Source organism: Aotus nancymaae, unplaced genomic scaffold, assembly GCF_030222135.1.
Source record: "Aotus nancymaae isolate 86718 unplaced genomic scaffold, 86718_ANA_hifiasm-v0.15.2.pri h1tg000067l, whole genome shotgun sequence".
NCBI lineage: Eukaryota > Metazoa > Chordata > Mammalia > Primates > Aotidae > Aotus > Aotus nancymaae.
In genome coordinates, this window is record NW_026988482.1 from 17,015,700 (window position 1) to 17,041,372 (window position 25,673).

General features: G+C 34.3%; 1 protein-coding gene and 1 pseudogene across 21 annotated transcripts in view; one reads left to right on the top strand and one right to left on the bottom strand.

Annotated features, from left to right (window-relative positions):
* The window catches only part of DLG1 (discs large MAGUK scaffold protein 1), a 262,697-nt gene that overhangs the window by 118,316 nt on the left and 118,708 nt on the right, over positions 1-25,673 (top strand). For 11 of the 21 annotated variants that reach the window (XM_021676118.2, XM_021676119.2, XM_021676117.2 and 8 more), the window contains one exon: positions 13,909-14,007. The exons of the other annotated variants lie outside the window; for them this stretch is intronic. In XM_021676118.2, the coding sequence (XP_021531793.1) occupies positions 13,909-14,007 (99 nt within the window). The remainder of the gene's footprint in view (positions 1-13,908; positions 14,008-25,673) is intronic. 21 annotated transcript variants of the gene reach the window in all.
* On the bottom strand, positions 3,274-3,768 carry LOC135270810 (large ribosomal subunit protein uL23-like; annotated as a pseudogene).

A 25,673-nucleotide genomic window follows, 5' to 3' on the forward strand; every position in this document is an offset into this window, starting at 1 on the left:
CCAACCTCAGGTGATCTGCCCACCTTGGCCTCCCAAAGTGCTGGGATTACAGGTGTGAGCCACCGCGCCCAGCTTTTTCTCCTTTATTTTCAAGCAATGTTTGTTTTCATGAGAATTATACTTTATACCTCTTGTCACAACTGTAATTCAGTAGTCATTTGGGTAATGATTTTGTTGAATGTCAGCTTACTAAACCATAAGTTTCACAAGAGCTGCTGCTACAACGTGTGTGGTTTTTTTCCCTTGGTATCCCCAGAGCCTAGCATGGAGAATGCACTTGATAAATATTTGTTGAGTGAATAAACAGATGTTATATAGGTGTTAATTTTTATTTAATGTTGGCTAAGTGGAAGTTTGGAACTGCTAAATATAATTGAATTACTATAAATTTCCCAAGCCATTTCTATATAAAACTATGGCTTAAAAACTAGCAAATATGTTACCAGATTTTGTAAAGTTGTGAGTTTCAGTAATTCAAAGCTCTCTGTCAAAAAATTGTGAAGCGTTTATATTCTTACATATCTGAAGAACTTAAATTTTTATCATTAAAATTTTACTTAGTATCACTTTCTTTAAAGAAATTTTTAAAAATTATTCCTTGTACTTCCTGGCACTAAGATAACGTTTTCAGCTGTCCATTTTTATATCAAAGTTTAGAACTTTGATAAAGGTAAAAATAGTTGTTCACACTATGTGGAGAACAGTAGCCTACAATTATGAACTTTTAAAGAAAAGTTTAAACCAACTGATGTGGTCATTTTACAGGCATATGCAAATAAATCAACAAAGACTGGACCTATTTTGTGTAAGTGCAAACCAACTGGCAGTGACACCTAGGAGCAGTGGAATTTTATAGAAGCCTAAACACAACTTATGCCCCTCCAGACATTTATTTAAAAGAGTTTTTCCTCCTTACTTCATAACAGGAGCACTGCCTGTACATTCTTTTTACTTTAGTAAGTCCCAGTTTGTTTGCATTTCTGAACAGTGTTTTCAGTATCTGTGAAATCAAAACTCCGACATACTAACCCAAGCAACTTTGAAGTATGAAGAAGTTATTTATAGCTGTGACAGAATGGAAGCAAATGATTGCCTTACAATTTTTGTTGTTTTGTTGTTCTGAGAAAAAGAACTGGGGATTATAACCTGGCGTTTAATTATTTGTTTATTTATTTTTTTTAACACCCACGTTCAAGAGCAATAACTTGGCATTTAAATTAAAACAGATCCCACTCTCAGAAGTATTTAAATCTAACAAATCTTGGTAGGATGATCTAATGTATGAAGGGTTATACATTTGGAAAGAGATCAGCTGGAAAGTATTTTGTAAGATAAAGAGAAAACAAACAAGAAGGATATCAATGTTAGAATTAATTGCTTTAGCCAAGCTAAATACTATAGCAGGATTTTGAAGAGAGAGCAGAAAAAAAAAGAGAAAACAGAAATTATATCATTTTAATCACGATTTTCCAAACTGGAAGGCTGTATTCAGTATAGAGGCAAAATTCTTTCAGTTGAAAGAGCATAGCTTTATTCAATAGACTTTTTAATTATAAATATTTTAAAGAACTGTAGGTGAAACTTAGACATTCCATATGTATATCTTGTTTGCTTGTTTTTTAAATTGTCACATTCATGGTTTGGGGGGAGAGGCAGTTGGCTTATTTTTATTATTGTAGACTAGGAATTGCAACAGAATTAAACCAACTATAGTTAGTAAAAGTTAACATAGGTGTCTTAAAGCCATTTTCTATTTTCTTCATTGACCTAATTAGCCTTCTTTCCCTCTTTTTAGAAAGCACTTAAAGCGGGAGTCAGTAAGCTACAATCTCCAGGCCAAATGTAGCCTGTCACCTGTTTTTATAAATAAAGCTTTTTTTGTTTTGTTTGTTTTGGTTTTGAGACAGAGTCTCACTGTCACCCAGGCTGGAATACAGTGGTGCGATCTCAGCTCCCTGCAATCTCCACCTCCTCAGTTCAAGTGATTCTTAGGCCTCAGCTTCCCAAGTAGCTGGGATTATAGATGTGTACTACCATGCCTGGCTAATTTTTGTATTTTTAGTTAGAGATGGAGTTTAGACATGTTTTCCAGGTTGATCTTGAACCACTGGCCTCATGTGATCCACCTGCTTCGGCCTCCCAAAGTGCTGGGATTATAACACCATGTCTGGCCTTGTAAATAAAGTTTTATTGGTACACAGCCATGCCTATTTGTATATTGTCTATATACATATAGACAATATCAGCATTGGATAGTTGCAACAATTACTGCATGGCCCATAAAGCTTCTTTTGTTCTTTCCAAAAATGTTTGCCAACCCCTAATCTAAGGATTGATGGAGTATTTATTTCTTTTTACAGCAACTATTTTGACAGGAAAAATACAATAGATGGCATTGGTTAGATAAGTATTGGAGAACTGAACAGGCAAAATGAGAATGCCAAGGTAACATCAAGAGTAACTTCTGGAAGTAGCTACCTGTAGGGAAACAAAGGACCCTAACTGAGATTAGTAGAACCTCAGAGGAAGGGCACTATGGGTTTTTAAATATGAACCCTCAGTAAGAAGTTGTACTTCCTAATGCAGTTTGAATAGTAAATAGATCAAAATATTTTGAGCAAATATACTTGACTAAGACATGCTTATTTTCAAATGGGACATTATTGGGCAATTAGTTATTGCTAGATAGAGAACAACATGAAACTGGCAGTTTTTTACATTTTGAAACTTCTGTTCTAAGGTTATCTCATTGCAAAACATCTTGAACACCTTCTGATTGGTGGTGGCTGCCCAAGAACACAGAAAGAACCTTTTAGCAATGTCTGCAGTGTAGGGGAAGGAAGACTGTACCTACCCAATCTATTGCCCAGATCATTTTAGAGTACTGATGAAATTGATCTCTTTTGAAGTCACATGGTTTTATTCATTCAACAAATATATATTAAATACTTCCTATGTGCACTTCTCTAGCCACTAGATATATAGGAGTGAACAGAACAGGAATCTGCTCTATTAAAGTAGAAGACAGATAATATATATAATTATCTAAAATACAGTCACATGTCACTTAATAGGGATACAGTGTATATTTATTTTTGCATATAATATACAAAAGATAAAAAGTATAGTATGATAAATATACAAACCAGTAAAATAGTCATTAGTTATCATTCTCGATTATTATATAGTATACATAATTATATGTGTTATGCTTCTTTTTTTTTAATGGTGAAAAGATATGCATATATTTAGAATTAGCCAGCTGGACTCAGTTTAGATGATCCTAATTTTGTTGGCAACATCCAGAGCATCGTAATCAGGAGCCAGTCGAACATATGTCTTCTTCTCTCCATCAGGCCGAATCAGGGTGTTGACCTTGGCCACATCAGTGTCATATAGCTTCTTCACAGCCTGTTTGATCTGGTGCTTGTTGGCTTTAACATCCACAATGAACACAAGTGTGTTGTTGTCTTCTATCTTCTTCATGGCGGACTCAGTGGTCAGCAGAAACTTGATGATAGCATAGTGGTCAAGTTAGTTTCTCCTGGGGGCGCTCTTCTGAGGATATCTGGGTTGCCTCCGGAGTTTCAGTGTCTTGGGCCGCCTCCGGAGTTTCAGTGTCTTGGGCCGCTGGAAGGTGGGTGACGTGCAGATCTTTTTTTTGTGGCTGTGGACACCTTTCAACACTGCCTTCTTGTCCTTTAAAACCTTCACTTTGGCTTCGGCTTTAGGAGGGGCAGGAGCTTCCTTCTTCACTTTCGGCACCATCTTGTGAGAAGCGTCCTATATGTGTTATACTTCTGTACAACTGGCAGTGAAGTGTAGTTGTTTACACCAGCATCACCACAAATGTAATACATTGTACTGCAACATTACCATGGCTATGACATCACTAGACAGTAGAAATTTTTCAGCTCTATTATAGTTTTATGGGACCACCATCATACATGTGGACCATCGTTGACCAAAATGTTGATAACGTGATATATGACTATATATGGTATTCTGGAGGAAAAATAAAGGAAAGAAACAATAGAAAATGTGTGTATTTGTGTGGGGAGAAATAGAAGTAAACAACTTAAGAGAGTGATAACAGGGACCTGAATCATTATGGACTTGTAGAGGGTGAATAATATAAGGCAAATTTGATTACTGGGAAACATTAAGGGCCCATTTTAGATTATTAGTCATGAAGTTTGTGGTTGTGTTTATTTCTCTAGCCACACTCTGATAAAAAACAGGTAAAAAAGCATGTTGCAATTGGTAATTTCATCCACATTTGTCAATTATGTAACCATATCTTTAAGTTTTAGATCTCTGTTTACTTTAAATTTTTAGTGGTTGGCTCATCCTTTACCAGGACAAGACCATAATTTGAATGCTGATAGAATACTGTATTTTCATAATGAAGAGAGAAGAAACCTTAACTGAATATTATGAATCTTACAAGTAGAGATAGATTTATGAACTAGATGATCTGTCTGTGTGAACTAATACTTGTACTCATGTTTCTGTAATTGCTAGAACTGTTTTCCTTTTTACCCTTTTTGTTTTAAATTTAATGATTTACTTTTTTTTTTTTTTTTTTTTGAGATGAAGTCTCACTCAGCCGCCCAGGCTGAAGTGCAATAGCCCATTCTCCGCTCACTGCAACCTCCGCCTCTCAGGTTCAACCTCCCCCTCTCAGGTTCTGCCTCTCAGGTTCAAGTGATTCTCCTGCCTCAGCCTCCCAAGTAGCTGGGATTATAGGTGCTTTACCACATCCAGCCAATTTTTTTGTATTTTTAGTAGAGACAGGGTTTCACCATGTTGTCCAGGCTGGTCTTGAACTCCTAACCTCAGGTGATCCTCCTACCTTGGCCTCCCAGAGTGCTGGGATTACAGGCGTGAGCCACCACACCCAGCCAAAATTTAATGATTTACATTTTAATACCCTTATTGATTTGTTTAAAAATGTGCTTAGTTTTATAAGTTTGCTTCTGAGATAATTATGACATAGAAGTCATATGAAGCTGGTTCAAAGAACATACTGTTGGGTTTTTATTACACCAGTTGATGTGGAAGATACCTGTTTGCAGTGACAGGGCAAAAGGACATTTGAGTCAAATAAAACAGATTTAAACCATAAAAAACACTTTTTTCTCAAGGTATTGGACCCCCGTTGAGTACAGTGATTCCTAAGCAGAGTTTTTATAAATCTACTGTGCTATATTTTATCCTTCTATAAACATTCAAAAGGCTTGCAGCTTTTTTTTAGTTTCTCTCTTACTTTTAAATAGCTTCTTTAACATATAATCAGAGAAACATGCCACATTACAGCATATCTTTAGACAAAGAACCAAAGAACTTAGATTAAGAGTATTAATTATGCCATACAAAACCAAAATAAGATTCTTACTAACCAACGGTGACACGACAGTTGGTGCTTTTCCTTGCCATCTTAGATATTGGTACCAAAAGATTTGCTAATGCATATATCTCATTTTCTCTGAAAATATGGAAGTGTGCATACAAAAATTAACTCAAGATAGATAAAAGACTTAAATGTAAAACCCAAAACTATAAGACAACCTAAGAAGACAACCTAGGCAGTACCATTCTGGACATAGGGATAGGCAAAGATTTAATGATGAAGACACCAAAAGCAGTTGCAGCAAAAGCAAAAATTGACATATAGGATCTAATTAAACTAAAGAGCTTCTGTACAGCAAAGGAAATTATTAACAGACTGAACAGACAACCTACAGAATGGAAGAACATTTTTGCAAGTTATGCATCTGGAAAAGGTTTAATATCCAGCATCTATAAGGAACTTAAAGAAATTTACAAGAGAAAAACAACCCCATTAAAAAGTAAAGAACGTAAACAGACACTTTTCAAAAGTGTGACCAACAATCATATAAAAAAAACTTGCCATTTTTCATTAGAGAAATGCAAATCAAAACCACAATGAGATACCATCTCACACCAGTCAGAATGGCTATTATTAAAAAACAAACAACAGATGCTGGCAAGTTTGTGGAGAAAAAGGAACACTTATACACTGTTGGTGGGAGTGTAAATTAGTTCAGCCATTATTAGGAAGAGAATGTGATGGTTCCTCAAAGACCTAAAAACAGAAATACCATTCAACCTGGCAATCTTATTACTGAGTATATACTCAAAGGAATATAAATTGTTCTGTTATAAAGACATGAATGCATAAGTTCATTGCAGCACTATTCACAATAGCAAAGACATGTAATCAACCTAAATGCTCATCAGTGGTAGGCTGGATAAAAAAAATGTGGCATATATACACCTTGGAATACTATGCAGCAATAAAAATGAACAAGATAATGTCTTTTGCAGAAACATGGATGAGTTGGAGGGCGTTATCATTAGCAAACTAATGCAGGAACAGAAAATACTGCATGTTTTCACTTCTACGTAGGAGCTAAGTGATGAGAACACATGGGCCTATCAGAGGGTGGAGAGTAGGAGGAAGGAGAAGATCAGGAACAATAACTAAATGGGTACTATTCTTAAGACCTGGGTAATAAAATAATCTGTACAACAAATTCCAGTGACACAAGTTTACCTATGTAACCAACTTGCATGTGTACCCCTGAACTTAAAATAAAAATTAAATTTAAAAAATATGGTAGTGAATCTTTGTCTATATTCTGAGGTCAGTTTACCCCATTCATATAACATGTTAATGTAAAATAACTACTATTAGTTATCAGATAGTATGTTCATTTGTTGTCTTTGGAGTTTCATCTTATGCTATGAAAGTTATTTTCATTATTTAGTGAGAAAATGTTCTTAAATATATTTAGATAGCCCTGCTACCTCATTTTTAGTGGCTATTGTGAGTGTTAATAGACCTTCCTCATTCCAGACTTCCCATCAGTCACCAAGATATACCAATTCTACATTCGAAATATATCTTGATTTGACTACTCATACGTCCATTTTCAGCATTACCACCATTCACTTTAAGCCACCAATAACCTTTCAGCTGGGTGATTACAGTAGACTCCTAATTGTCCCTTCTGTCTCTTCCTGTATTAATCAGGATTCATATGTATATAATAAAAACCACTTGAGCTGCTTTAAGCAGCAAGGGCTTTAATAAAAGTAGTAAGCTCATTCAATATACATTTGTTTTTTAATGAATCAAATTGAGGGAGGACGGTACCTGGTCATAAATGTGGATGTGCAAAACACATGTACGTGGCTATATGTAATGAGACTTCAGACCACTTTTATGAAAATCTGTGTTTTAAGTGCTGGTTCTATAATTTTAAGATCTTAAATTAGATGTAAAATATAAAGCTATAGAGAAAATTAAGAATCTCTAAAAACAAATCGGTTTAAACATTTTTTCAGATAGCCATCCATTTGATACTGGTTTTTAAAAGATACTTTAAAATATGTACGATGTATCCAATTTTATAGAAATTTACAATTTTCTACAGTGTTCCTTGTGACTGTTAATATTATAGCTCTGTTGTCATGGAAACAAGTCTCCGAAGGCAGCCTCAGAGGCTAATGATTCTATGGTGTTGCTATGGATAGAAACAACTGAGACCGTTGCTAGTCACATGGTCAAGATTTTTTTTAAAAACAACAACAACAAAAAGCTCTCCATCTGATCTTACTGAGTGATACAAATGGAGAACAAGTATAATGGCATAACAGTCACTGTCTAATTAATGAAATAGTTACATAAGAGTTTTCAAGTTTAAAATGCTATACTGTATTCTTTTCTGTAATAATCAAAATATAATGGTTACTGTATATTGCTGCCTGATTATTTATACTGGAATCTTAAGTTTGACATTTTCTAATTTAGAATCTTATACAGCTCCCCAGAGTTTTACCGTGTTCTAAAACCTGTGCCTAAAGCAGCCTGTTATCAGATCTAGTATCTTTGCTGTTCCTCATCAGTCAGCCTTCATTTGATTATTATTTGTTTAGAGTTGTATTTTTGATTCAAGTGAACTAAATGAATTACTTTGTTGTTCTGTAATTCTTTGTTACCAGAATCGATTATCATTTGTGGTTAGGAAATTGTGTGTGTTGATAATGTCATTTACTTTGTCAGCAGTGTTTGACTCAAAGCCTTAAGGTTAAGAGACAGGGGCATATATTCTCCTTCAAGGAAGTTGCTCAGTGCCCTGTAGAGAGTGGGATGGGTTAAGATGGTGTAAGCTATTTGAGAATTTTTAAAAATGGTATTCACGTACTCATCTAAAGAAGATGATTCTAGAAGAGGCTCAGAGACAAAGGGCTACAAGTGGGATTAAAATGTAACATTAAAGGATTCATAGTTTATCATAAAGGGTTTTGGAGAGCAGCTGCCCAGTAGAGAAAATGTTTGTGCTTTGCCTTGAAATTTGACATAAGCATATACTTTTATCTTATTTTGACTATCAAAGTAGATTATTAATCAGCTATTATCTGATTATTAGGGCTGGAGACTATTAGTAAAATAAGTTTAACATATTACATTTGTGACTTTTTCAAGCATTTAAAAAATGAACTTTAATGTTCTTAAAAGAACCAAAGCAAAACAAAAAAACAACAGAGGCACAAGGAAGTTTTTAGAGGTGATAGATACATTTATTACCTTGATGATGGCGATGCCTTCATGGGTGTATGCCTATGTGCAAACTCTCAAATTGTATGCATGAAATATGTGCAGTTTTTTTTATATCAGTTCTGCCTCAGTAAAGTTGTTTTAAAAAATAGAATAAAATTGAATTTAAAAAATAACTTTAGACTTTCATGACTTTGACACTTTTGATGACTACAGCCAGTTATTTTGTAATGTATCACTCAGTTTGGGTTCGTCTAATGTTTAATGATTAGATTCAAGTTATACATCTTTGGTAGGAATATCCTGTAAGTATTGTACTCTCATTACATCTTATCACATAATACGTGCTTTTGATTTGTCCCGTTACTGGTGATGTTAACTTTGATCACTTAAGATATTATCTGCAGATTACGCCACTGTAATTAATAAATGTTTTGAGAAGAGACACTTTTGTATGAGTATATCCCATTCATCCACTGGAATGGACATTTCACTCAGCAGCAACAGGAATTTTTAATATTCATTAATATTTCTTGAATGAATTACTCTGTTACTATGATGACTGCAAAATGATTTTATAATTCCATAATTACGTTTTTAATTAGCATTTTGTTATAAGGAAATGCTTTTATCTTCATTTATTTACTTACTCATGTATTTGTTTGTATCAGTATGGACTCCCAGATTCCTGTTTTATTCAGTGGGATTTTATGCCATTGTTATCATTAATTGAGACACAGATTGTTCCCAGTCTTGCCAGTGGCAGCCCTTCAAGCCAACTTCTGTGTCTTTTGTCATCCTCTTTGAGCACTTCCTTTATTTTCTGGCACAGCAAGATGTCTGCACTCATATTGTACTTTCTGAGCTCTAGCACTGGAATCAGCCATTTCTCCAAAGACCCATGGTTTTGTTTTGCTTTGCTTTGTGTTGTGTTGTTCTTAATTGCAGAATGAGTATTTAGAAATCAAGAGCTGGATGCTAGGTGTATTCATGCTGTTGAGCTATTAACTGCTCCTAGGTCCTCACGGCAGAGCTATGTACATGCATGCATACACATTTATGTCTGTTTTTGTATTTATCTATATATATTGTAAACTGTTTATACCAATACCTCCAATTTTAGTGTAACACCATAGGTTCTCATGCTAATTTTCTGTCTTTCCATATTTATAACTCCCTTTTCTGACATGAAGAACCTTGCTCTCAATATCCTTCATGTATTTATTTATTGGATCAAAATGCCCTCTATATAAGCAATCTCCTGTCACTATTGCTGCTCTAGATGGACACCCTTCTCACTCTGCTCAAGCTCCGAAAGATCCTGTTTAGTCCCTGACAGTGCAAAACCTTATGCCAGACTACAGCTACTGCCTTTCACATACTAATTGTCTCAGTTAGGTTCCAACCACACATATCAGGCTGCCACTACTGCTCTGCCCATGTGGACACCCTCCTCACAATGCTTAGGCTTCAGCATTCTTTGCCAGGCTATTGCTTCCCCTCCACTCCCTGCGCACAGATGCTTTCCTCACACTGCTTGGGCTTCAGCAACACACACTTTCCTATTCAAGAGGTCGTCTACACCAAAGTGATGATGATACTCTACCATATCATCCTCTAGAAGCTTTATATTGTTTACTTCTCTCACTTATGTCAGCAAACCAACTGAAATTAATTTTATGTAAGTTTAAGGGTAGGAATCAGTATTCGTTTGATTTTTCCCTGTGTGTATTCACTTGATCCAGGAACAGTTCTTAAACCACCACACTCTTCTTATACATTCAGAAATCAGAAGTCAGAACCTATGGGTTTTCAGACATTTTTAGAAGGTCATGTAAGTATTGCAGTGAATGTCAGTTACTGTTGTTATTAATTTTGAGCTCATAACATGGAATTCAGATTTTTTTTTTCTCCAGGAACAATGTATAAATGGTGATTGGAGTCCCAGGCTACAGACAGAGGCTTTATTCATAATATACTTTTTTATTGTGTTAAATATACATAAAGCTTACCATTTTAACCATTTTTAAGTGTACAATTCAGTGGCATTAAATACATTCACAGTGTCTTGCAAGTATCCTCACTCTCCATTTTCAGAAATTTTCATCATCCCAGACTGGGAACGTTGAAAAGAAAGAGAAAGAAAACACAAAATCCAGCAGTTTAAAAATCTCTTTCTACAGAAAATAATAAATCCAGGTAACAGGAGTCTATAATGTGAAATACATTTTCAGTATATTTTTTAGAAAATGATAGTTAAAGATCATGATAATTGTTTTTCTGTTAATATTCCAATGGATCTCCCATCCTTCCCGTTGCATTTATATTAATAACACCACCACTGTGTGTTCCTTGTCAACAAGTGGAAAAGTATAATTTAGAATAAAGAAGCAAGGATAGGGGAAGGCACTCATAATCCTGCTCCCAGAGATTAATTTTTTAGACATTTCTTTCCATTTTTTTACATGAGTTTTATCTTCTCTTTTTTACTTAATATTATGTCATAAGCAATACCCCATGTAATTTATAAACTGTTCTTACAGATAATTTTAAATATCTGTATGATATTCAATCTCATATAATTTTCTTTTCTTGTTTTTTTTTTTTTGGAGATAGTCTTGCTCTGTTGCCCAGGCTAGAGTACATTAGCATGATCTTACTGCAACTTCTGCCTCCCAGGTTCAAGCAGTTCTCCTGCCTACCCTCCTAGTAGCTGGGACTACACTTGTGCACCACCACACCTGGCTAATTTTTGTAATTTTTTTAGTAGAGACAGGGTTTTGCCTTGTCCAGGCTGGTCTCGAACTCCTGACCTCAGGTGATCCACCTGCATCATCCTCCGAAAGTGCGGGGATTACAGGTGTGAGCCACCACACCCGGCCTCAATCTCATATAGTTTTCATTTTTCTACTTTTTTACTTAACCATTTTGACATCTTTGGTATTTAGACTATTCCACAATTCACCAAATAGAAGCAGTGTTCAACAGAATATCTTAAAACCTTAATACCTTAAAGCATTGACTTTTAAAATTATTTCCTTAGAATTTCTAGAATTACTAAGTCAAAGAGTTTAGACATTTTTAAGGCTCTAGATATTTACTGACAAATTACTTTTTCTAATGTTTGTATGAATTTGTATATCCAACAACAGTGTGAAAGGACCAGTTTTCATGCCATTTAAAAAACTTTTTTGGAATTTTTTTATTGTGGTAAAATATATGTAACAAAACTTACTAGTCTTTTAAGTGGAATCATGCAATTTTTATCCTTTTGTGTCTGGCTAATTTCACTTAGTATAAGGTTCATCTTTTAGCATGATTCATTTTCAAAGCTGAATAATATTCATTGTATGTATATTACCATATTTTGTTTATCTGTTCATCTCCGGATAGGCATGTGATTTCTTTCCACCTTTTGACTGTTGTGAATAATGCTGCATTGAACACTGGCATACAAGTATCTGAGTCCTTGCTTTCACTTTTGGGTATATGCCTACCCATTGCATATTTACCTACCCTTTGCTAGATCATGTGCTAACCCTATGGTTAGGTTTTTAAGGAACCACCAAAATTTTCCACAGAAGCTGTACCAGTTTACACTTCCCACCAGCTTTGTACCAGGGTTCCAGTTTCTCCACATCCTTGCCACCACTTGTTACTTTGTTTTTTTGTTTTGTTTAGTTGGAGACTTCTCTAGTAAGGGTGAAGTGATATCTCATTTTAGCTTTTATTTGTATAACCCTAATGAATAATTATGTTGAGTATCTTTTCATGTGCTAATTGGCCACTTGTATATCTTCTTTGCAGAAATTATTCAAGTGGTTTGCATATTCGTTAATTGTGTTGTTTTTCTTTTTGTTGTTGAGTTGTTAAGAGTCTTTAAATGTTCTGGATATTAAACCCTTATCAGATGTATGGTTTGCACATATCTTCTCCCATTGTGTAGGCTGTTTTTCCACTTTCTTGATAATGCCCTTTGGTGCACAAAAGGTTTTAATTCTGTTAGAGTCTAATTGATTTTTTTCTTTCGTCACTTGTGATTTTTAAGAATCCATTGCCAAATCCAAGGTCACAAAGATTAACTCTATGTTCTCTTATATAAGAGTTTTATGTTTTCAAATCTTATATTTAGGTTGTTAATCTTTTTGAGTTAATTTTTATATATAATATGAGACAGAGGTCTACAGACCTTAATCTTTTGCCTGTGGATATCCAGTTGTCTCAGCCTAGTTTTTAGTCTGGCAATTTGTTCTTACTGCTTTAAGGCCTGTTAAGGCAGGCTGTCCTCATCTACTTGATGTTAGTGTTTTTCTTCATCTTCTGCATGTGGATATCCAGTTGTCTCAGCACCATTTTTGAAGAGACTCCATGCATTTTTAATAAATCTTAATTTGATTAATTCGATAGGCAAAAAAGGTCATCATTGCCATTTTATTTTGTATTTAGCAATGAAGATAAGCCTAGTTTTTAGTCTGGCAATTTGTTTCCTGTTTTAAGGCCTGTTAAGACAGGCTGTCCTCATCTACTTGATTTTAGTGTTTTTCTTACATATTTTAGTTATTTTATTTATATAGCAAATGGGTCTTATTACAAAACAACTTCCCTGTGTTACAGTTACATCCTTTTAAAAATAACTTAATCGAGACAGATAAACACTAAACTTCTTAGTTTAATTTATACAAGGGTTCTCCCTGCATTGTTTTTTTTTTTTTTTTCATTTTTATTAGCTATGTCTGGCATATAGTAGACAATGAATGTTATTTGAATTAATTACAGGCATGTTGAGGCAGGTTATTGCTGTTCTTGATAATAGAAGTTAATATCAGCTATTTTAAATGATATAAATTCAGTTTTGAAGTACTTTGAATTTTATGTTTGTGGATTTGTAAACTCTCTTTGTCTGCCTGATTGGGCTAATATAATTACTTATAGTTTCTGAATGCATAGAGGAAAGCAGTCAAATGTATTCTGAATGCTAGAAAAAATAATATTTTTCAGTCTGTCTATGAAGCAAGTGTCTTATCTCCTAGAGAGGGAAGGAATATCGTAAGTGATAATCTTTTATTATTATCATGTAAGCACCTAAAGACTAGTCACTCATTTTAATTACAGGATCATTAAAATTATTATTGGGGTATAACTATTTCTAAAATAATTTCTAAAGAGTATTTTCTAATTATATTAGTGTAATGTATTAATAGTTTAGCTGTTGCATAGTTATTTCTGAAAATTATAATTTATTTTTATGGCACAACTTTCTGTTATGTGTTTCCCTTTTATTTTGGTGTTTTTCCTGATTGTTTGTCATTGATGATTTTTAGCCAACAGAAGCTGTTCTTCCCTCTTCTCCCACTGTCCCTGTGATCCCTGTCCTGCCAGTCCCTGCTGAGAATACTGTCATCCTACCCACCATACCACAGGTTTTTATTAGTTTCTTTTTTTCTTTATAAAAATTTTATTTGCTTTTAATGTTCTATTTGTGTTCTTTTTTAAATTGTTTAGCTGCTTTTTTGTTAAATTTGGCACTTTACTTTGGGCTTCAAATTGTAGTTTTAGGGAATTAAACATTTGGAATTTAATATAAATGGAGTCAAGATTTGCCATTTTATTAGGTTGTCTGTGAAATGAGACACATTGTGAACTTCATAATAGTGAACCTTAGATTTGTTTTCATGTCTTTATACTTGTAAATCTGCTTAAGACAGTTTTTTTTAACGTTTTTACTTTAGAAAACTTAATTTTTCTAAAGTTAGTAAAGATCATTGTACTTTTGATCTTGTACTGGATGTATCATTTCATTTAACACTTTGTTTCCCATTATATATTTATCTATTTTGGAAATATTCTTCTGTTACTTGATTAGATAACATACTTCACATTTATTAGGTAAAAATTATAACCAACATATCTAGAGTATATGAGAACTCTCTGTGCTGTCTTCACAACTTTTCTGTAAATCTGTTGTAAAGTTTTATTTTTAAAAAATAATGTGTAACAGTTTAAAAATAAAATAATAGCCAAATGTGAAAGAATCTAATCATTTTTAGTTTTTCAAAGCTTTACTACTTCTAGGGGTGACTTGAGACATTAACTGGCCTTCCAACAGTTATCCAAAGTCAAAATAATGGTACTGTTATTAAAGATAATAATAAAGGTCTTTGGTATGAAAGATCATGATCTCATTTAAAGTATAATTAGATGCACCCATAGTTTTTTTGCCATTTTTGATCTATAGCATAAAATCTGGGTAAACATTATCATGTTTGTTGTGTAAACAATTTCAAAATAAGCTCCATTGGGGAAAAGAATGAGATATCAACTGCAGTTATTCACATCTCAATGCCCTTCACCTCTCCTAAAAAGTGAAGTCAATAAGAACATCCATATAACCAAGAGTTCTAGAGGAAATTACAGTGTTACAATGACTTCAGCCTTACTGTAATGAGACTGAATTGTAATAATATTACTAGCATATAAGTTTTGATTATGAAAATAATTTAAAATTAAGTCATAAATCCACCAACAATGAATAGATGAATCCAAATGGATATTCTCTCTATATTGCAGGAGAAAAACTGAATTTGTAAATAAAATATGATTCTGAGTAAGCAGTTTAAGGGTTATTATAAAATTGTAATGATGTAACATCTTTCCAAATACATAGAGTTTATTTGTACAGTTTTTCTTTTTTTTTTAAGTAGAATTGAAAGTTTAATTTACTCTTCTCACTTCAGTGAACTTTTTGGTGTTAAAATAGTTTTCTGGAATCCTTTGAGAGTTTGTATCAGTCTCTGTTCTTATATTCATTTGGGACCCTGTCTTTTCCTATTCAGAATTCTCTCGTTAATTTACTGCAAGCTTAACATCTAACTTAACGTCTTACTACATTTGAAAATTGTTGAGATCTTGCATAGCCTTTTAAAAATATAGGTTTTAGAGTCAGAATGATCTGGAGTTGGAATTCCAGTCCTACCACTTAACGTATGTAACTACACACTTTACTTAACCACAGTAAACTTCCACTTACTCATCTGTAACACTGAAGATGGACAGGAGTACTAACTTGAGGTGTTTTACACTGATTGAGAGGATAATTAATGCATGTGAAGTATACATCACAGCAACTGGCACATAATCTTGGCTGTTCATATTCTTAGTGTTATCTCATAGTTTGCTCTGAGACAGCAAACTAAGGAACATGTTTGGGTTTTTTGTTTGTTTGTTTGTTTGTTTGTTTTTAATGAGGATATTTGTTGAGGATACACAAGAAAAAGACCTCTTTATTCTGCATAGCTTCACTTTGAATTTTAAATACACTACAGAAGTTCATGAAGGATAGTTTAACCATTTATGTTGTGTTATGTGAGAAGCCAGTGAGTGTACCTTACTTTTCAGAATAAGTGTGTTCCTAATTAGTCAAATATAATATGTACATTATAAAATTAAAATAATGGACTAAAATGTTTGTCCCCAAGTAAAATTTAAAATTCATACTTAACATATAACCCAATTTCAACATATTTAGTGAATATGTATTCTTAAAAGATCTACTACTTTACATTTAGATGTGTTAGGATGTATTAGAAGTAGAAGCAGAAGAAAAGATTTAGAACCTGGTCTGTCTTTGTCACTCAAACAAGTTACCCTCTCTGAGTTTTATACCCCCTTCATCTTTTAAAATTGGGGGGTAATGCCAACCTGACTACTTTAAAATGAGTTTGAGAATCAAGCAAATTAGAAAGATAGGTGGATGGTAACTTTTTAAAAGGTAAGTTGTCTTTCATTATTTGTAGAATACTTTTATACTTTTCAGAGTACTTTTATATTGATCATATTGTTTGTACTTTATGAAAGCCCTCTACACATCAGAATTATGCTTATTATACAGAGTGGCACAGATAAAGATAATATTGAATTGCTGCTTAAGACTGCATAAAGAGCGTGGACTTTATAGTCATACCTGACTCCACCACTTCCTAGCTTCACCTATGTCTACACGTGTGATGGTGTGGAAATTACTCAACTTCTGAGAGCGTCAGTTTCTCCATATAGAAACTGTGTACAGAGTAGGTAACAGATACTAGTTCTTCTTACTGGGAGTGTAAACGGGTAATCTGTGATATCAGCCTATTAAATCTAGAGGCTTATTTCCACCCTGGAGTAAATACTCTGCTTTAAAAATAGATGCTTTGAACATTATTTCTGTCATTTCTGAAGCTATCATTTAATTAAGGTATTGTTGAAAATGCTTTATAGCTAATTTATTGTGCATGGTCTTTTTTGATATTTGAGCATGTTCTTTGAAGATGAATAGAACATTGTCTCTGTCTTCTAGGAGCCTACTAGGTGTTTGTGCAAGAGACAAGTTAACAAATAACTGCCACATAATGTGAGAGTAATTACATCAGAAGTGTGTCCAGAGCAGAGCATTGTAGCGCCTCTGGGCCTTTTAAATTTCATGAAACATCTGAGTGTTGGGTCTTAAATGATTGGATCATTAGTATAACCTAAAATATGACTTGATATATTGTTATTCTTTGGGTAATGTTAAATATAATAGCATACTTTGGATTATGTGGATGAGCCTTTTTAATTGCTAACACCTGACTGAGTACCCTTATTCTATTTGCTGTTGGAAAGAAATTTTTTGTTTATTTTTGTATTATTTTCACAGAATTTCAAACTTAGCAAGAACAGTAAAAAAAAAAAAAGTCTCATATACTTTTACCCAAATTCCCCACATCTGCTTTATCAATTTCTCTTTTTATATGTTTATATCATTTTTTTGTGAACCATTTGAAAGTGACAGACTTGTGTGCCTTTCCCAAATACTATTATTTTATAATGCTAAATACTTTTTTTATAAGAACATTACCACAATACAATGGACTAAATTGGGAAATTGACATTAACATAATCCTGTTGTCTATATACCTAAATTTTATTTTATTGCCCCAATAATGTGCTTTATAGATTAAAAACAAAAATGACAAAACAGGTCCCTTGGCCAGTCTGAAGACCACACATTGCGTTTAGTTTTCATGACGCTATAGTCTCCTTTAATCTGGAATAGCTCTGCAGTGTGTCTTCTGTCAGATGTATGGCATAAAGAGAACCAGCTATTTATTTTATGGAATATCCTTCAGTTTGTGTTTAATGCATTTTCATAATAAGATTGAGGTTACATATTTTTTTACCAACTTTGTTATTGTAAAAGCAGGTAACATAAAATTTACTATCTTAACCATTTTAAAATTTGCTTTGCAGTTGTATTATGTACATTCATAATTGCTGTGCAACCATCATCTATCTCTAAAACTATTTTCATCTTACACACTGAAACTCTATACCCATTAAACAATAACCTCCCATTCCCCAAAAGCCCAGCCCCTAGCGTCCACAATTCTACTTTATGTCTCTGATTTTGATCACTCTAGGTACCTTATGTTAGTGAAATCATGTAGTAGTTGTCTTTTTGGCTGGCATATTTCACTTAACATTAAATCCTCAAGGTTCATCCATGTTGTAGCACATCAGAATTTGCTTCCTTTTGAAGGCTAAATAATATTCCTGTATAAATAACAAATTTTCCATATCCATTCATTCATTGATGGACACTTGAATTGTTTCCACATTTTAACTACTGTGAATAATGTTGCTGTGAATATGGATGTAAAAATACCGCTTCAAGACACTGCATTCAGTTCTTTGAGGTTTTTACCTAGAAGTGGAATTACTTGATCATACAGTAATTCTGTTTTTATTTTTTTTGAGGAGCCACTATACTGTTTTTACAGTGGTTGTAACATTTTAGATTTCTACCAAAGTGTGCAAGGATTCCAATTTTTCCACATCCTCACCAACACTTTTTCTTTTCTGTTTTTTTAATAGTAGCCAGTCTAATTGGTGTAGATGACATCTCATTTTAATTTTGATTTGTGTTTCTGTAATGATTAGTGACACATCTTTTCATGTGCTTATTGTCCATTTGTATGTCTTATTTGAGAAAATGTCTGTACGAGTTCCTTGACCATTTTTTAATTGGGGTGTTTGGTTTTATTGTTGAGTTTTAGGAGTTTTCTGTGTATTCTGGGTCTCACGTTTTGTCAGAGATATGACTTACCTGTTTTTTCTTTCTTTGCCTGTGCCTTTGTGTCATATCCAAAAAATCACTGTCAATCCCAATGTCTCGCTTTCACCCTGTGTTTTCTTCTAACAGTTTTATAGTTTTAGGTTTTACGTTTAGATCATGACCCATTGTAGGTTGATTATTGAATATGGCATTTATATCTGGATTCTGTTTTATTCCGTTGTTCTATATGTCTGTCTGTATGCCAGGACCAGACTGTTATTATTACTGTAACTTTGTTGTAAGTTCTGGAATCAGGAATTTGAAGCCCTCCACCTTCATTTTTCTTTCTCAGGGTCATTTTGGCTTTAAGGGTACCATGAAATTCTGTGTGACTTTTAGGATGAATTTTTCTATTTCTTTAAAAAACCCATTGGGATCTTGATAGGAATTGCATTAAGTCTGTAGATTGCTTTGGGTAATATTGACATTTTTTGCAATAATAAATCTTCTAGTCTATGACCACAGATCTCTTACCTTCTATTTATGTCTTCTTAATTTATTTCATAAATGTTTTATAGTTTTCATTGTACAAGTTTTTTACCTCCTTGATGAAGTTAATTCTCTCTCTTTTTTTTTTTAACATTTAGAAGACTCAGTGTTCTGAACATTTGTTCTTTTTTATGCTATGATAAACAGAATTGTGTTCTTAATTTCCTTTTTAGATTTTTCAATGTTAGAAGAAATACAAGTGATTTTTGTATACTGACTTTGTATCCTGCTACTTTGCTGAATTGGTTTATTAATTCTAACAGATTTTTTGTAGAATCTTTAAGGTGTTTTACTTATAAGATTATATCATTTGTGAAGAAATAATTTTGCTTCTTCCGTTCTAATTTGGATGTCTTTTATTTCTTTTTCTTGCCGAATTGCTCTGACTCCAGCTAGTGTCATGTTGATTACAAGTGGTGAAAGCAGACATACTTGCCTTCTTTCTAATCTTAGATGAAAAGCTTTCAGTCTTTCACTACTGAGTATGATGTTCACTGTGGGTGTTTTGTATATGGTTTTTCTTATGTTGACATAGTTTCCTTCTATTCCCATGTGCACTTGAGAAGAATGTGTGTTCTGTTGTTAGAGTTCTGTGTTTATTAGATCTCTTTGGTATATTGTGTTTGTTCATCTCTTCTATTTCCTTATCATCTGTCTGGTTGTTCTATCCATTATGGAGAATGTGGTATCGAAGTCTCCAACTTACTGTAGAACCACTTTTTTTTTTTTTTTTTTTTTGAGGCGGAGTCCCACTCTTGCCCAGGCTGGAATGCAATGCCACCATTTCAGCTCACTGCAACCTCCAACTCCCAAGTTTAAGCAATTCTCTTGCCTCAGCCTCCTGAGTAGCTGGGATTACAGGCAACTGCCGCACGCCCGGCTTTTTGTATTTTTTGTAGAGACGTGGTTTCTCTGTGTTGGCCACGCTGATCTCAAACTCCTGACCTCAGGTGATCTGCTTGCCTTGGCCTCCGAAAGTGCTGAGATTATAGGCATGAGCCACCATGCCTGACCAGAACCATTTCTTTCTTCAAGTCTGTCTCATTTTTGCTACTTACATTTTGGTGGTCTCTTATTAGGTATGTAAATTTTTTATGATTTTTACATACTCCTGTATTGAACCTTTTATAAATATATAATACCTCTGTTGTCTCACAGCCTTTTTTTTAAAATGTAAAGTCTATTTTGTCTGTTAGGAGTACAGCCACTCCTGCTCTCTTTTGGTTACTATTTGCATGGTAACCAAATCACTTTCTATCTTTCACTTTCAGCATATAGTGTCTTTGAATCTACAGAGTCTCTTGTGTATAGCTTGTAGTTGGAACATTTTAAAAATTTTATTCTGCCAATTTCTATCTTTTGATTGAAGAGTGTATTTACATTTAAAGTAATTTTTGGTAAGAAAGGACTTACTTTTGTCGTTTTGCTATTTATTTTCTTTACATATGTGCCTTGTAGCTTTTTTGTTCCTCATTTCCTGCGTTACTGTCTTCTTTGGACTTCGATTAATCTTTGGTAGTGAAACATTTAACTTCCTTTCTTATTTCCTTTGTGTCTGTTCTTCAATTATATTCTTTGTGGTTACCATGAGGATTACATTTAACATCCTAGACACTTCTAATCTCAATTTATACAAGCTTAACTGCCTAATATACAAAACCTCTGCTCCTTTAACTGCTCTGTTTCAACCCCTTTCAGTTTTGATGTCACAGAATTACATCTTCATGTATTGTATGCTCCAAAACAGAAACTAATAATTTTTAATGTATTAGTTTCTTAAATTCCATAGGAAACAAAATATGAAGTTACAAATCAAAGTTATAATGTTAGCTTTTAGACTAATAATTGATTTTCATTATTTACTAATATTGGCTTTATTAATGTTAAGCTTATTTATTTATTTGTAGGCAGGGTCTCATTCTGTAGCCCAGGCTGGAGCCCAGTGGTGTGACCACAGTTCACTGCAGCCTCAGCCTCTTGTGCTCAATTGATTGTCCCTTCTCAGCCTCCTGAATAGCCATGACTACAGGCATGTGCCCACCACACCTGGCTAATTTTTGTTGTTGTTGCTGTTTTGTTTTGTTTTGTTTGTAGAGATGGAGTTTCACCATGATCCACAGGCTGGTCTTGAACTCCTGGGCTCAAGCCATCTGCCTGCCTTGGCCACCTAAAGTGCTGGGATTACAGGTGTGAGCCACCATGCCTGGCTAGGCTAATTTTTTTTTTTTTTTAATTTGAAAATGTGGAATCGTGGAAAATCAAAAGCGAATTTACACAATCATTGTTACAACACTACTAATTAGCGTTTATGATTACCTATGTATTTATCTTTACTGAGATCTTTATTTCTTTTTATGACTTTGAGTTACTGTCTAGTTTCCTTTCATTTCAACCTGAAATGCTACCTCTGGTGATAACAGACTCCCTCAGCTTTTGTTCATCAGAGAATATCTTAATTTCTCCCTTACTATGGAGGGATTGTCTTACTGGATATAGGATTCTTAGTTGACAGGTTTTTTTTTTCCCCTCCTCTTATTTTATCACTTTGAATACTTCTATCCACTGCCTTATGGCCTCTAGAGTATCTGATGTGAAGTCTGCTGATAATTGTATTTAGGATCTGTTATATGTAACAAGTCACTTCTTTTGTTGCTTTCAAAAAATCTACCTTTGTTTTTGGCCTTTGACAGTTCCATTATAATGTGTCTCAGTGTGAGTCTGTTTGATTTCATTTCTTGTTTATTGAACTTCTCAAATGTTTATATTCATGTTTTTTCATGAAATCTGAGAAGTTTTGGCTATTACTTCTTCAAATACTTTGTCTACTCTTTTATCTTTCACTTCTCATGCAACTTCCACAGGGCGTTAGTTCGTCTGCTTGATGATGTCTCAGAGGTCCCTTAGGTTCTGTTCACTTTTCTTCAATCGTTTTTTTTTCTTTTCTTCAGACTCAGTACTTTCCATTATCCTATCTTTATGTTCACTAATTTGTTTTTACCTGCTAAAATATGCTTTTGAATCCCTCCAGTGAATTTTCAGTTACTGTACTTCTCAGTTCCTGAATTGTTTTAAATTTTTATTTCTCTTTATTGATATTTACATTTTGTTCATACAGCATTTTCTTGACTTTGTCCATATCTTTTAATTCTTTAAGGAAGTCTTTGTCTAGTAGATTTGCTATCAGGTCTTTTTTTTTTTTTTAAAGGGACAGTTTCTGTTGATTTATATTTCTCCTTTGAATAAACCATTTATTCTTGTTTCTTTGTATGCCTTGTGATTTTTTTTCCCCCTGAAAATAGCATGTTTGAATTTAATAATGGGGTATCTCTGAAAATCAGATTCTCCTTCTTCTCCAGGGTTTTCTTGTTTTTTGTTTTTGTTTTTCTGATTGTTGTAGGCTGTCAAAGATCAGCCTCAGGTGTAAACTTACTGTCTTCTTAGATATTTTCTGAGCCTGTGCTGCCCCCTGTGCATGCACAGTGACTTTCTAATTTCCTCCAAATGTGTGGTTGGTTTTTAATGCCCTAGTCTTCAAAGCTTGGCTCCCCAAAACAGGAAAAAGAAAATTGAATTGGTGTGTAGGTAGGGGAGACCTCCAGCTCTTTGACTTAGAAGTCAGTTCAGCGTGAGAGGTTGGGGTGGGGTTTGCAACAATGAGGAGGAGATGCAACAGCAGTATCCGCAGCCTGTTTGCACCTTTGTGATTAGAAGCAGCAGGTAGAGCACAGATCTCCAATATTTGGAGAACGTGATTTTCTTTGCCCACCCTGGCTCATGCAAGCATTACACAGTTGACTGAGGGATAGAGTATGGGTAGCTGCTACTGTGCTAAAGCTGCAAGTGAATGAAATTAACTACAATTTACTGTCCAAGCCTTCACCTGGAAGTTGCAAGCCTTCAATAGACTCCAGAGTTCCAAAATAGTTATGTCAGGTGGATGCTGCCACTAAAATTGTTTTCTAGGTGGAGAGATGAATTTGTGGTGCTGCCTACTCTGCCATCTTGCCAGAATCCATCCCCTTTTTTACAATCACTGTAACCTACAGTGATCACCTCAGTCATAGCATTTAACTTTTAATGCACTGTGTCTCAAATTAGAATCTAAGAAGTATTCTCTAGAGTTTGTGAGTTCTGCATTGGAATACTTGTTTATAATTGAATCAAGGAGAAAGAGACATTAGCAAATAGCATAATGAAACTTAGATAAATGCTGAGAAGGAGAAATACAATGCACGTTGTAAAAGTGCATTTTCTAAACTATTTTCATCTGTTTTAAGATTATTGGAGCCTGGCACGGTGGCTCACGCCTGTAATCCCAGCACTTTGGGAGGCCGAGGCAGGTGGATCACGAGGTCAAGAGATCGAGACCATCCTGGTCAACATGGTGAAACCCCATCTCTACTAAAAATACAAAAAATTAGCTGGGCACGGTGGTGCGTGCCTGTAATCCCAGCTACTCAGGAGTCTGAGGCAGGAGAATTGCCTGAACCCAGGAGGCAGAGGTTGCGGTGAGCCGAGATTGCGCCATTGCACTCCAGCCTGGGTAACAAAAGCGAAACTCCATCTCAAAAAATAAATAAATAAATAAATAAATAATTGGATCTTAGAATTTATTTTAACACAATTTTAAAAAATATAATATTGCCCTCTGAAACTTCGTAAGCTGCTTCAGTCTGTTACAGCAGCAATCACTACTAACTAGATCCTTTGTAATGAAATAGAATGGTAAAATTTGGGTGAGCCACGTGCCCAGCCAATAAACTTGACTTTTAAAAAATTCTACCCTGGAAGACAGAGCAAGACTCCATCTAAAAAAAAAAAATAAAAAGACTTTGGGATTCTTAACCAAGACAGTGAGTAGTAGAACAGGTAACATGGAAAATCAGACAGCAACAACTAAAAGACTTGGAAAGAGTCTACGTGAAATTATTTCAATTGAAGAAAAACCCTTCTGTAATCTCAGACCTTGTTCTAGGTCTCCCTATACATCCCTCTACCACTCAGTGACATTTGAGTATAGGGAAATCACATTTATTGTTGAAATTCATTTTCTCCATCTGTAAAAAAAATAGCAACACCTGCCTTTACCCAAGAGGACTGTGTGAGGCTCTAGAGAAGTAATGTAGAAGAAAATGTGTTGCAAACCATAGGAAGCTATGGAAATGCTTATTCTGTTACTAAATTTATATACCATTGTATATATTTCCAACTTGGACAATAATGAAGTCCTGTAGTTCACTTAGAGATTAGGGGTAGAAGCAGTTAAAGGGCAAGGATATTCCAGAAGGAGGAGCTAAAAAACCCCTAAGTAATTTGCCCCAAGCCATCAGTAATAAGACTTAAGAAACATAATTTTGCTCACCCATGTTGGCCATTCTGGTCTTGAACTCCTGGTTTCAAGTGATCCACCAGCCTTTGCCTTCCAAAGTGCTAGGATTACAGTCATGAGCCACCGGGCCCGGCCTGAATGCCAATATCTTAATAGCAACCCAGAGCCAGAGTATTTCACAACTTTATTAACCTTTTTAAAACTGAGTACTTGGCTCAAAATGATTTTTTGGTTTACTTTTTATAATGCAAAATTTCAAAAATACTCAAATCTAGAAAGACTAGTACAACAAACTCTACATATATGCATCACCAGCTACAGCAGTCAACTCCTGTACTTTTATTTGATCCACAGCCCCTCCTACTCCCAACTTTCCATTGTTTTATTTTGAAGTAAATATAACACTTTATGTCATTCTGTTTATATATATTTGAATATTAGCAACATTTTCTGAATGAATAGAATTAAAAGGTAATGCTATACAATAATGATGAGTTGGTACTGATAAGCAGTTAACATTATAATAATTATGGTATAAATTAGATTTTCATAAAAACCAACTTTTTCCATTGCATGCAAAAATCGGCAGAGGGGCTAAAAGGCTTTCTTGCCATCGTATTTTTAAAATGTAATTTCTTTCGTAACTTTAAATATCCAATTATTTCTTGCCCTCTTCTTCTGCAATAACTTAAGCAGAATAAAGTGAAATTGTATTATTAATTTTTTTAGCAAAGTAAAACATTATCAGTGTGGGTAATATCAATATGCTATTGGGAAATAAGTAATTTGAAATATTTATAAAATCTCAAATGTCTGTAAATTTAGTAGCTTTGCTTGAATAGCAATCTTACAAGTTTTATTTATTAAGTGGGCTTTCATGGAATATTCAAGGATAGACTTACTCAATGGTGGGACTCAACAAAATACTAGCTTCTCATTTTTAACTTACTGTTTTATGTAGCCCAAATGCATGCTGTATAATTTTTGTTGTTGTTGTTTTTGAGACACAGTTTCACTCTTGTCACCCACGCTGGAGTACAGTGGTGTGATCTTGACTCACTGCAGCATATGCCTCCCAGGTTCAAGCGATTCTCCTGCCTCAGCCTCCTGAGTAACTGGGACTAGAGGCACACGCC